Source organism: Gadus chalcogrammus, chromosome 12 (genome assembly GCF_026213295.1).
Source record: "Gadus chalcogrammus isolate NIFS_2021 chromosome 12, NIFS_Gcha_1.0, whole genome shotgun sequence".
NCBI classification, from domain to species: Eukaryota; Metazoa; Chordata; class Actinopteri; order Gadiformes; family Gadidae; genus Gadus; species Gadus chalcogrammus.
This window is the reverse complement of record NC_079423.1, coordinates 30,270,668-30,284,666: the sequence shown is the minus strand read 5'-3', so window position 1 is coordinate 30,284,666 and position 13,999 is coordinate 30,270,668. Positions and strand designations below refer to the sequence as shown.

The 13,999-nt window shown below is 49.1% G+C and overlaps 1 protein-coding gene across 1 annotated transcript in view; it reads right to left on the bottom strand.

Moving 5' to 3' along the window:
- Positions 1–2,529: 2,529 nt before the first annotated feature.
- Positions 2,530–13,999, bottom strand: part of fgf22 (fibroblast growth factor 22) — a 29,205-nt gene continuing 17,735 nt past the window's right edge. The window contains exons 3-4 of the mRNA XM_056603307.1: positions 3,722–3,825; positions 2,530–2,724 (exon numbers count right to left, since the gene is read on the bottom strand). Of these exons, the coding sequence (XP_056459282.1) occupies positions 2,530–2,724; positions 3,722–3,825 (299 nt within the window). The remainder of the gene's footprint in view (positions 2,725–3,721; positions 3,826–13,999) is intronic.

Sequence of the window (13,999 nt, the reverse complement as noted above, 5' to 3'; positions counted from 1 at the left end):
TTTCTCTGAGTTATTCACGTACACCTGTACACAGCCATACGCTAACTCCACTCACAACAACACCTGTGCTTACAGTGTAAACACGTCAACCCAGGATTAGACGTTCACTGATTGGCTGTCCACATCCATTGGCCTCACCGTACTATCTGCAGGACATTCCAGGTTGATTTTGCACAGTATTTGGGTTTTTCCTTTTGCTGTTTGATCAAAGGCAGCGGCTTTCGATAGGGACTGCCAAAGGATTCTTCTTGTTTTGCTGGCGAGCGCACTGACAGGACAGAGGTAAAACAATGCTAATTACAGGCTCCCATTGGCTGCCCCTGGACCAGAGATCAACATTCAGTCTCACCTCCAGGCCAAGAAGAAAGGAGAGATTCTTGGCAGGCGGAAGAGTCAGCAGGAGAGGAGAAAAGGTGGAGGCCATCGTGACAATCAAGAGAACAGGCTGAAAATAGGATTACCCTGTGTTGGCTTTGGACTAGAGTTTCAATATAGACCGGATTGGAATGCAGTTGCGTGTAGTTGTAACTGGGTTCATGGTTACCCTCAGAATGTGTGGTTTCATACATTTTACGTTGCGCGTTTGTAACCCTTCTGTTTTGAAAGAGAAAATAATTAAAATGCATTCATACTGTACTAATAATGTAAATTGCAAATGGCATACCACTGATATCGACATGCAGCGATGTAGAACCAGCTTTTTTATTTCTAGTCAGTCTTTTTACGCTGTGTGTGTCGCTCCTGCTGCTCTATTGCCATGACAATGAGCAGAAGGGACATCATGTTACATAAGGACTGTGATGTCTGAGGTCCTCTTCAACAGCAACAAGTGTGACTGTTATGAATGTTAGGGACGACACAAGTAATTCATACATGTTTATTGTTCTTTTTTAACAGACTGAGCCTGAGTCAAGGCCCTCAAATTATTTGCATGATGGAAATGTTTCTTTTAACTGTACGTTTTTATTATCCAGCCTTATATAAGTAGTGTCAATGGCCAAAAAGTAAATTGCACCAGTAATTAATTTAGCCTTTATGAAGAATCAAATTTCAATAACATACAAACTGAGCTGGATATGGACATTAATACAATTTGGGTTGTTTTGAGTGTGTGTGTGCGTGCGTTTTTTTTGATAGGACTAAATACACAAAGTAGACAATAATATTAGGCTTCAAACAATTATACAGTACAAAAGTTTTAAATATATTAAAGGTTCTATTTGCAACAACGTTTTTGTTGAAGAAATGTTAGCACAACCTGACAAAAAAGGAGACATCCAGACTCTACCGCATACATAAGAAAGTAATTGATAACCTTAAAACTACGTGTCGAGTTCTTTATCTACGGCCTCTATAATGCATACAAAACGCTTTTAATAGGATAACGCATTTAGCTCACTACTGAATCTTCAACCGACGGCATCAACCGGATGTGGACGAAGGGACGGTTGTTTCCTACAGCCCCCGCAGCCACGTAAGTGTGATCTGCTGCGTGCCGGAGGTGAGAGGAAGCGTGTGCTACAGACGACCACACGCAGCACGCATCAGGTTCAAACTACCCCAGTGACATCACCGGCGCCCTATTGTGTTACCGTCGTGTCTGTGATCAAATGAGGAGACGTTTGCCGGAGGTGGATCCCTGGCCCACTTGTCCCACTCCGCTGTAAGGTCCGTCTGTGTGACAGCTCGTCGCTTTCTGATTGGCTATTCCGAGTGGTGACGTTGGGGAACGTTTGCAGTTGCAGTGGTCTCCGCTGTCTCCTCTTGCATCCTCCGATCGCTGTGTGTGTTGGAGCTTTCCCTTCCGCTTAGGGATTGATTTGATGCTTCGGATGATGCAGTCCGAAGGATCTTCTGGTTGATCGTGATCGATCGCTCGTAGCGAATAAGAGATCACTCTTTGCTGATGTCGAGCCTGGAAAGCTCGATTCATCACACACTCTGATCGTCACAATCTTATAGTCTTTCAGAACAGATTCTGAATGCTGAATCCAACTGAGGCTCGAAGTTTGAATATATTTTGAATACAGAACAAACAAAAGTATTGGACAGAAAAAAACCTCAGGTTCACTGTAACTCTATAATATTGGATAATGTCATATCATCAGACCTTTTTTTTCTTTACTAAAAGGGGGTCAATGGAAAGAAATAACTTAAAACATTGATATACCAACCCCATCTGTGCCGTGATCTCTCTCACTCACACACACACACATGCACGCACGCACGCACGCACGCACGCACGCACGCACGCACGCACGCACGCACGCACGCACGCACGCACGCACGCACGCACGCACACATGAACACACACACACACACACACACACACACACACACACACACACACACACACACACACACACACGTACGTATTACCAAAAAGCAAACCAACGTACGCGTACGAGACACAGGAGGAAAGAATAAAATGATAAAGACGACAGGACAACCTTCATCATCACTACTGCGACACTAGCGAGAGGAGCGGCGTCCAGCCGACAAGATCCGCCGGGCTAAAGTTCAGTCGGGCTAGGAGGGGAGCATGGGCAGGAAGTGGGTGGAGGGGTGTCTCCTGCGAGCCTTGTGTCCCCGTCGCGGCTTCCCCCGCCCGTTGAGGGACACGAACATCTGCCTGCCGCCGTGCTTCCAGCGCAGAGAGGAGTACGTGTTGTAGCCGTTCTCCTCGATGCGCTCCTTGAACTTGCAGTTGGGGCTGTATTTAACCTGGAACAGGGAGGGGCAGGGGGAGAGTCAGACCAGAGGGCTGTTTGATATCGGGCTGATCAGGTGTGCATGCATTCCCCCCCACTCTAGACAGTTATCCTCATTCCATAAAGACGACCTCTTTGAGATACCATCGCCATAGTGACCTGTCAACACTTCATATCTCGTTCGTGGTTAAAAAGGGAGGATTCAGGAGTTGAGGGTTGAAGTACGCCCTATTGTTCGGTTTACCGCGTCAAGTGAATCCACTCAGTTTATCTGTGCTCGGCGACCGATCGCAACCGATTAACCCCCTGATTAACTCCCTGATTAACTCCCTGATCGCTCTCTCTCACTCTGTGTTTAGCGAAATGTAAAAGCAGGCACTAGACGCCACATGTCTGAGGTGAACCACGACGCATGGTGTGTCTGAGTCACACAAAGAGAGGTGGCGGCTTTAAAGCCTACATGTGTGTACAACAATTGGAAGATGGCACGCAAAGACTTTGAGAGAGAGAGGGGGAGAGAGAGAGGGGGAGGCGGGGGGGCGGGGGATAGAGCAGCTGGCTCTTTGTCGTGGTCCGTCGGGCTGCTATCTATTTTGACAGCAGAAGAAACCCTCTCAAGCTTGGCATGCTATCCTGTCCCACAGGTACCATCCACCAGGTGTACCGGCATGATTGATCACAGCACTCTGAACCCCCTGTTTCTGGACCTTTCTGAACATGGGGGGTTGAGGGGGGGTGAGGGGGGGGCAGATAATTATCCCCCCTAACACACACACACATACACACACTTCAATAGTAACAGACACGTTTTGGTGCTGGGTAATTTTAGAACCCCTATGCGTCTATAGATCGCTGGGCTTCTCTCTCTCTCTCTCTCTCTCTCTCTCTCTCTCTCTCTCTCTCTCTCTCTCTCTCTCTCTCTCTCTCTCTCTCTCTCTCTCTCTCCCCCCCTCTCTCTACTGACTTTGAACCCCCCGAGAGACAGTGTTGTCACCAGGTAGTATACCCACCGATCCGAAGAGCGTGCCTTTCTTGGACATGGCTAAGTACAGGCCGGTGCTGACAGATTTGATGGCGACGACTCCAACACTGACAGATCGGATTTCCATCAGGCCTAGGAGAGTAGAGAAAGAGAGAAAGAGAGAGAGAGAGAGAGAGAGAGAGAGACAGAGTCTGGCATTAGAATCATCTTCTTGCGATGGGAGTTTCCCCATCAAGACCTGCTATTTCATTAGGAAACCAGACCACCAACGGCTCTTGGCAGTGAATGACGTATTATTCCATTTAAGACATCAGGCGTCTGTCAAGACACATGACCATGGGCATCGTGTGGAGTAATACTGGAAGTCATAGCATGTAGTCATCGCAGTAGTAGTAGTGGAAGTCGTTGTGGTTCTTGTAGTCATAGTCATAGTAGCAAAAGCAGGGATGGTAATGCTTTTTTTTCTATGCTCTTGTATTCTTTTCGCTGCTATCATCACAAGAGGTGTGATGTGGAGTCCTGCTTTCAGGCCGCCTGCACAAGTCAACCACAGCCTCGTAGGGAATCCTGCCCTAGAAAAGACTTTCATATTGACTCGAGTGGATCCGAGCGTGACGCTGAAGTAACTCCTTTCTCTCGGTGGGCCCTCTCATCCTCTGCCCTCCTGCATAACAACGCTGGCCTCGCCTGCATAGGATCCGTCTGCTTTGAATACCCGACACTCTGTGTTTGGGCGTTACGTAGACGCTGGTACTCTGCAGCTGTAGAGGTTCTCCCCCCCTCGCTTCAGATGTATGCACTGTAACAACACGGCGTCCTAGTGATGGCCCGTGTTTACTGAGGGACGCCGCAGAGAGTAAGCCCACATAAGCAGCCTTTAGACCACGTCACTCACGAAGGCGCTGGCAAGCGTCCTGGCTAATTGTCTCCACCGGGCACCCGTAGTAAATCCCATGTTGGTCTGCATGTGGCTCGCTTGATCTGGTTTTAGTCGCCGTTATTAGACTTGCCCTCTCCCTCTGTTTTTCTCCCTCTCTCTCTCTCGCTATGTGTATAGAGGCATACGGAAGGGGGTGATATCATGTGGATGACCTTAGGGTCCTGCCGCTGGCTTCTTCTGAATAGAGACTAATTACTTATGTCCACGTATCTCTCTCTGGGACACGCCTCCCGGCTTGACTCTCCCATTGTCGTCATCAAAGGCTCCCTGCCGTGGCCTCCTATCAGATCATCGGAGCTCCTTTTCGGAGCACTCACGAAGAAGCAGATCTCAATGGAGGAAGAGAAGATAACATTGTCTCATCAACCCTGCCTCCTCCCCCCCCATACCCCCCCCCCCCCCCTGCCCATCCCTCATTCTTTTCCCTCCCTCCCACTTTCCTTCACTCTCAACGCGACAAGCGTGTCAACAGAAAATAACACACAACACCCAGAACAAGGCAGACAGATGTTGGCGTCAAACACCAACGTTTGTGTGTCTGTCTGCCACCCAACCACGATGGCAGAGGACTGTGTCAGACAACAGCCCTGGAGAATGGAAGTGACAGGAGTTATCTTTGTTGTATACGGGGAATGAGTTAACCTAATAATTGTTAGTGCCTGCCATGAACATCCTTACTTTACCGAGAGCGATATATTGTTTTTCTCTTTCTTCTGACAAATGTACCCATTTTAAATCGCCTTGGATAAAAGCGTCTGCTAAATGTGCTGAATGTAAATGTTAATGAGTTAGGAGTGCGCTGTAGGAGCCACTGTAGCTACTGGTCGGGGCAGCTTTTGCTCCTCAAACACGAGCATGTGGACTAAGCAGGACGTGAGTCCTGGAGCCTGTCAGCCAACGAAACATAAAGTGTGAGGAAGGGCAGGTGCTGCTCCGCTTGGCCCCGCCATGTTTCCTCCCTGTTTGTTTTTATAAATCTAGACGGCTGGGAAAGATGTGTCAACGCGAAAAATTGGCGTTCAAGCTCGAATTAATATGTTTGTGGATCAAATCATGAGTAATATTTGGGTTCCAGGTCGGAAATTGAATGTGCCATTCCTCTGGGAGTGGCCCGTGCCTGTGAAGCTTTACCCGCGGTGTAGCTTACAGCGCACTCCTCTGCACCTGGTGGAAGGTCAGTGATTTAAATAAAGTGGACTTTGCACCTGATTAATGTTCTATGCTTAAGTCTCTAGTCAGGTCCACAGTGAACCACTATTGATCATAAACGACTTAGAATTGACTTTAACTGCACCATTTGGATAAGCAGGCATAGTGTGTGTGTGTGTGTGTGTGTGTGTGTGTGTGTGTGTGTGTGTGTGTGTGAGTGTGTGTGTGTGTGTGTGTGTGTGTGTGTGTGTGTGTGTGTGTGTGTGTGTGTGTGTGTGTCTTAGTGTGTGTGTGTGTCTTAGTGTGTGTGTGTGTGTTAGGGTCCACCACCGAGAACTGGTCGTTTAAATCATTAGTTTCATCTGAAATGGAGATTGAATGCCTGATGTGTACATTACGTCAAACGCCAGATGTCATAGGCTCAGCATCACCTTGTGCAACTCACAGGAATCCCACTCCGACTTAGTTTGAGTGGAAAATGATAGTAAACCGAAGTCGGCCTCTTTTTTCCAAAACAACAAACCCCACATCTGCTTTTCTTGGCCGGCGACCTTCTCCCTCTCTCTTCTGCTCTGTCGGTTTCAGACGGGCCTCTCAACCTGAGTGAGATCATCTAAGTTCACCCAGAGACACGAAAGAAAGACAAACGAACGAGGAGTTGAAAACAAAAAAAAACTCCAAAGAACGAGAGAGAGAGAGAGTAAACAAACGGAGCAGCCCTGGCCCGCGCCTCCCTCCACTAACCTCCACCCAAACCCTGCTAAATACAAGCCCTTGTCGTCTGGGAGCCCCACAGCTGGGGGGAGAGAGAGAGAAGAGAGGGGGAGAGAGGGGCTTCATCCAGGTATCAGCCCAGCTGTCCGCCCCCATGCATCATGCGTCGCTCCCAGACCCCTCATCCTCCCGAGGAAGCTCCGGCACTTTGATGGCCGCCCTTGGCTTTACGAGCTGTGTTTACAAACACTGCGCGCGCCACGGCAGCGCCGGGCCAGCGTGCAACGGACTCGTAAGCCAACCGCCCGGGGGTCTGCCCCAGCTGGGGTCTGGAGGACTACGAGGGGCTTTATAGGGCGGCGAGGGGGGGAGACCTGTCCTGGCCAATGAAAGCAACTGGTGCCTGAAAGTGCTAGCAGGGCTAATTGCTAGTGTTTGCTCTTTAGGGTTCCAGTCAGGGTAGACAAGACGGTAAACGGAAGCATGTTTGTTGTCATGTCTTGGGTTTACGATCGTGTGGCTACGTCTAGGGACATGAGACATAATAACAACATAAAAACCAGTGGCATCCCTTCCCATCTGCGGGAGGTTTCTAGAACGTCGACTCGGTACAGTAAATATCCCTTAGAGTCTTTGGCGGAGCTTGAGCACGACGGATCGGGGTTCATTAAGGGGAACTATGGGGAACTGAATCTTCCCTTAACACCCAAATTAAATCTATTTAGTTTTATCCTTATTTTCCCTCTCTGTCCAGTCGTCTGTCCTTTTAATAACACACACTGGTGAGGCAGCCGCTAGACACAAAAGATCTGAGAACATGAGATGGGTATTTGACATTGTTAGAGATGGCTGCTCTGTGGATGGTTGGCCACACATGCATAAAGGCCAGTCGGACTCATGCATCAAACTCCCGTCTCCCGCCTTTGAAAGCGCGCTCCTTTGTCTTCAAAGCCTGAGAAATGAAGTCTCCTGAGCTGTACGTGGAGTTGGAAATGCTCGTGTAGTGAATGCAGCTAAGGTTAACCCTTAACACATGTTCACGTGTGCATACTGTTGGTTAGAATTAAATGAAGACAAAAATATATAAGCTAAGGAACACATGTTAGGTTGTGTTGGTTTAACTGAAGGTATATAAAAGAAAATAATAATAAAAACTTCCAAAACTACTTTTGGTTTTTATTTGTTATAACTCATCATGATGCTTTTGCCTGGTCTGTTCTCTTTTCTTATTTATTTGATTTCTTAATATCAAATGAGTTCACATCAATCCACCTGATAAAATCAAATTGAATATACCAACGGTTAGGCTCCAGAAGCCTTCCTGGATTAATTGAATGTGTGAAAGGTGTGTATCCTACACCCCTCTGCCACTGGGACTCTCAGAGACCTTCTCAGTAGGATGGAAACATTTGCACATGAACTTGAATAGCTTCTCTCATGGCGCACTATGGATCATTATGTCTGATTTAGGCACGCTGTGCTCAACCTTTCATCAGCCCTGCAGGATCACTACGGTAGAATCTAGGAGTAGATAACCGGAGACTTTATCAGTCCTTCAGGGGGGATTCATGATACAGCCCTTTAAGGGGCCTGGAGAGATTTTTATGTTATAAAAAACACAATAACCCCTTGAACTTTTCTGCTCTTAATCCTCAATTCTTTAAGAATTCTCTCTATTCTTACAATAAAGTAATTCATCTTGAATAAACAATGATTCTTTACCCGTAAAGAAATGAAATTCTGGCTCAGATGCAAATAGAAAGGAGCAGGCAGAATGGGGACAAATTGCGTCTTTGTGGCCGGGTTGGAGTGGAGGCAGGAGCTGATTGCTGCGAATGGCTCCTTGGTGGCTGCACCGTCTGATGCCCCCCATTGAGATCATGAAACAGCTCCTCTTTGGTTCCCCTCACTTGCAATTGGCAAGATCTCTTAACCTTTGACATGTTTGGGCTGGCGCTGTCATTAAACTCAAGCTGCCATTACAAGCACCGAAATCCCGCGCTATACATGTCTAGTCAACTGTGGACTCCCCATTTATCCCCTCTCCATGGGACTTTAAAAGCGCTAAAGAAAGTCTTTTACCAATTTTTTCTTTTACTCTTTCAATTCTTTCCCATTCCTCCCTCTTTTTTTGGGGGGGTTTGGAAGTTAGCCCACCGTCAGATCACTGAAGCCTTTTCTGACCTTGGAAAAAAACATAGGAGAAGAGAGACAGACGGCGAAGAATAGAAGGACACTCACATGGGGCTCTCCTTTTGTCCAACTCATGCTTCTGGGGAGGAGGAGGAAGAGGAGAAGGAGGAGGAGGAAGAGGAGGAGGAAGAGGAGGAGGGGGAGGAGGGGGAGCAGGAGGAGGAGGAAGAGGAGGAAGAGGAGGAGAAGGAGGAGAAGGGGGAGCAGACAGGCAATAGGTGCTGGGGTGAGCCTGGGGGGACCGTGCGCTGGTGTGGGTTGGGACGGGAGGCAGGGGCAATCGCTTGCAACCGCCGCGACCCCCAATAAGCCTTTGTTAGTCACCTGAGAGGCAAAGAGCGAGACAAGGTCTTATAAACGGCCGAATAGTGGCACAGAAAGGACTCCAAACAGCACTGGAAAATAGTTCCTTCCATCACTATTACGAGAAAAGGTTCGAGAGCGAGAGCAAAAAAAAAAAGACATTTCAAAGAAAGCGAGAAAGAAATTCTTTTTTTTTGGGTCCCGTTTCCCAGCTCTTTAATTTCTTCGCATACCTTCTTAAGTAGCCCTCCTCGGCCCAGCGCAGAACTGGAGCACAACCCGGGGACCTCAAAGGGCCACACTGGGCCCCGGCCCTTGATTGACATACCTTTTCAATTATTTCACAGTTTGCTTGCTTTTTTAAACGGAGAGGGAACCTGTTGTTGTTTTTCTTTTTTTTTTTACCCCTGCCTCTTTTTTTTCTCTGCCCCTTCTTTTCAAACTACAAGCTTTTCATGTGTGTGTGTGTGTGTGTGTGTGTGTGTGTGTGTGTGTGTGTGTGTGTGTGTGTGTGTGTGTGTGTGTGTGTGTGTGTGTGTGTGTGTGTGTGTGTGTGTGTGTGTGTGTGTGTTGGGGGGGGGGGGGTCACCACCACCACCACCAGGGCCCTAATGACTGTGACCAGCACCTTTGATCTCCCCCACCCCGCCCTCCCCTCAATGCCCCACCACCGCCCACCCTCAGAGGGCCTGGGACGGAACAGGGGGTGGCCGCCTGTGTGCGTGTCCGCATGGATAAGTGTGGGCCGGGTCGCGGACAATGGGCTGCATCACTCAGTGGTGCTTTTATACACCTTGAGAGATGGCCCTGAGAACCGCCGCTGAGAAACCTTCAGGAGGTGGGACCCGTGTGGCACGGCATTAAGCCCCCCCATGTACAGAGGGCTCGGAACAAGGGGGCCGCCTCGACACAAATGTGACGACGGACGTTTTTCTTAAATGCAGCACTTTCAGAACTGCAGTTCGTTTGTGGGGCACGATGATAAAGAACGATGTGTAGACCTGGAGCAGGGTGATGCTGTCTATATGTTGCCGCGGAGACGTCTCTCGGAGAGATGGACAAACACCGATGTTAGACAGAGAACAATCAATGAGCAGGGAAAATATTAGAACAGAGATATCCAAATCCCTCCCCGTCGTTTAAAATCCAATGAACAAAACACACATTAATTATCAAAAAATGTAATTCCGAAATTGGAAAGAAGTGTGTAAAACATTTCATAGAAATTGTAATAGAGTTATGATAGTCCCTGTCGTGCAAGAGGCTACAATGGTGATGGTGAACAAGTCGGATCATCCTTCTTGCATCATGACAGAATTTGTAAAGAAGAGAAATAACAAATCATCTACAAGGGGAAAATAACGGGATGACTGGACTTGCTCCTTTGTTCCGTATCGTTTTGATGTAGATCCTCCATTCTGCAGCCCTGAGGAGGAGGAGGAGGAGGAGGAAGAGGAGGAGGAGGAGGAGGAGGAGGAGGAGGAGGAGGAGAAAGGACCACAGGAGCAGCTCTGTCCAGCGCGGAGGCCTGCCCCCGCGCCTCAGACAACGTGCCCGGAGCCCCGGTCCCCCACATCGGGCGGACACATGGTCCTCGTTTAGACTGTGACCGGTTCAACTACATATCATCAGCCGAGCCCCGCCACCAGGATTTAGAGCCTGCCATCGCCTCTTTTTTCAGTTTCAAATTAGATCGGGTCACGCTGAATATCACCACTCCGTTCCTCAATGTCACTTTACATTCCTCGAGCCAATCACAACTTTGAGCATTGGATCCCCATGTTTAGGGCGACGTCGAACAAGGACAAACATAACGGGTACATTTTACCTATTTTTCTTTTTGCGCAGTGCACAGATGTCGACGTTGCACAACTGGATTTTATTTGGCTCTGCCAGTGTGTATTGATTGGTGCGTTAGAGTATAACGGAGCTGAAGAAACGGCTTCTTAGGTGAACCAAGACTTGTATGGGCATTTGTATCTCTCGCTGTCATGCAGGAGGTCACAGTGATGAGGGTTAGCCAATGAGCCGCTGATAGCGAAACAAATCCCATCATCCTTTGTGCATCATGACATTTGTTGAGGAGATGAATAATGTATCAACTACACAGGGAAATAAAGGGATACCTGGACTTGCTCATCACTGATAGTCAGGTCATCCATTATCGAGTGGATAATGGATGTTTTGGATATCACATTTGGATGAACTTTCGTTTGGTATTGCCACAATGTTGTACAATGTTCAGCATTTGACAGAGTGCTTTTGGGAAAATAAATGCGAGGTAATCGGAAAATCTTTCTGTTGGCGTGTTTGTAGAGAATCCGAGCAGCAAGACAAAGACACAAAGGCATAGAAACATACGCACAATACTAGAGGATTGATTATCTTAACCTATAATCTTAAATCTAAAAGGCAATGTGTGTGTGTGATTGCACCTATATGTGTTTGTATTTGTAAGTCTATGTATGTATTTGTGTGCGTAGGTGTGCGCTTGTGTGTCTGTGTGTGTTCACGTGCAAGCGTGTGTGTTTGGCTAGGATCCTGTGCACATCTGTACAGTATGGCTGCACATAAATGATCCAGTGTTCCAGAGAAGGTCAGCTGTGGGTCTCCCCTCCACTCCACCCTCCCCCCCTCCCTCTCTGTGTCCCACCTGCCAGCCTGGCCCTCTCCCCCCCCCCCCCAAGATCCACACACTATTTATTTTTTTGGTTGCCCTTTCTTCCGTAACTTCACATTTAGCTGGCCTACACATACGCACACACACACACACACACACGCACGCACGCACACACGCACGCACGCACGCACGCACGCACGCACGCACGCACGCACGCACGCACGCACGCACGCACGCACACACACACACAAACACACACACACGCACACACACGCACACACACACACAGACACACAATTACACATGACACACACACTCTTACACGTACACATACAAACACACACTCTTTCTTGCACCAACACACAGACGACCACTTACTCACTCACTCTTACACACTCTTAAACACACACGCCCCTCACACACACAGAGGCCGCCCCGCCCCGGCCCGGCAGGGTGACCCGGGTGTCCGGACACGCATCATGCCTATTAACTCTCCCAGGACACGGATGATTTATGCCTCCCTCCCAAACGGCCATGAGGCAGGTCTCCACTGAGCTCAGCGGACCGGACCCGGCCCACTGTACCACACACCGAGCACACAGGTACACACACACACACACACACACACACACACACACACACACACACACAAACACACACACACACACACACACACACACACACACACACACACACACACGTGCACAAACTTATGAACACACACACACACAGACACACAGACACACACACACACACACACACACACACACACACACACACACACACACACACACACACACACACACACACACACACACACACACACTCACAAGCACACATACACACATATCCAGACACCCACACAGAACCCCCCAAAAAGCACCCCCGCCCAGACACACACATACACACACACACACACACACACACACACACACACACACACACACACACACACACACACACACACACACACACACACACACACATACACATATGAACACACACACACAAACAAACATCTATACACCCACACATAACCCCCCCCCCCCCCCCCCACGCATGCACATACACATTTTAACACATGCACACTCTCACAAATACACACACACACACGCACACACAATGAAAAGGCCAAAGATACCTGCCATATACTTATTAATGTGATGAATTGACCGACCCCAGGTCGTTTTGTCTGCCTGTCATGCGTTGATTACTGCAGCTCATCCGAGACATCCAACCCCGGATTAAGCTGGCCAGAGTACCCAGCCACTTGGCCCAGGCCGCGGTTCTCTCCCCTCGTACCTGATGAGCTCAGAGCGTCTGCAGCGGTGGGCTGCTAGAAGGGCCATAACGAGTCCACTTTAGCTCACTTTAGTTTTGGTTCAGTTCAGGGAATCCTAACCCTCAAGTTAGGCCAATCTCTTTCCTTTTTCGTAAAAATTCAAAGTACTTGCAGTTCATCCATACAATTACTGTGTGTGTGTTCGGTTGGGGGATGAATATGCACGTGTATCTGCATTTATGAATGTGTGTGTGTGCGTGCGTGTGTGTGTGTTTGCGTGCGTTTGCTTGTGTTTAATCCCCCGTGTGTCCGCAAATGTGTCTGCAGGTGTGTGTGTGTGTGTGTGTGTGTGAGTGAGCATGTACTTGCGTGTGCGTGCGTGCAGGCGCGTCCGTATGTGTGTGTGCAGGCGCGTACGTGCGTGCGCATGTGCTTGAGTGTGTGTGCGAGTGTGTGTGCTTAAGTATTCCTGTAAGTGCATTTCCCTGCAAAGGGCTCACCTCATTAAAGAACAAGGGCGCCGGGCAGAGAGCGATGGGATAAAGGAGAGGACCGGGCGGGCAGAGCGCTGTCTTCTCCCGGCCCCAGTATCACTTGCTGTTCCCACATTCCAGCGGACCCCCTGGGGAGGGGAGCGTGCAGATGGGGCCGATAAGGTGACTCTCCCCTCGTCGTTTTAATATGTCATCTGTATTCAATGCTCGGACCTTTTGTGGAGCGATTTTTTTTTCCTTTTCTTTCTCTCCTCTCTATACAACGGCGTGACCTCTCGTCTAGCGATTTCAGCACACGCACGCTCACGCGCACGCACGCACGCACGCACGCACGCACACACACGCACGCACGCACACACACACGGCTCTACCCCACCACATTCTGACCACCATCGATCCGATGCGTTTCCCACCCCGTCTGAGTGTTTGAGCGACACTCGAGCGACCCTCGCCCTGGCGCCCGGCGTCCGGCCGGCCACGGTCGAACCTCGGGCCTGCTCCTTCCACCCTCTGCACCCCTTCCTCTCCGTCTCCTCCCGCTTGCCGGATCCTGAGCCACAGATGGACGTCACAGCGAGCCCTCCCATCTGCACCTCCGCCCTGCCAGCTAA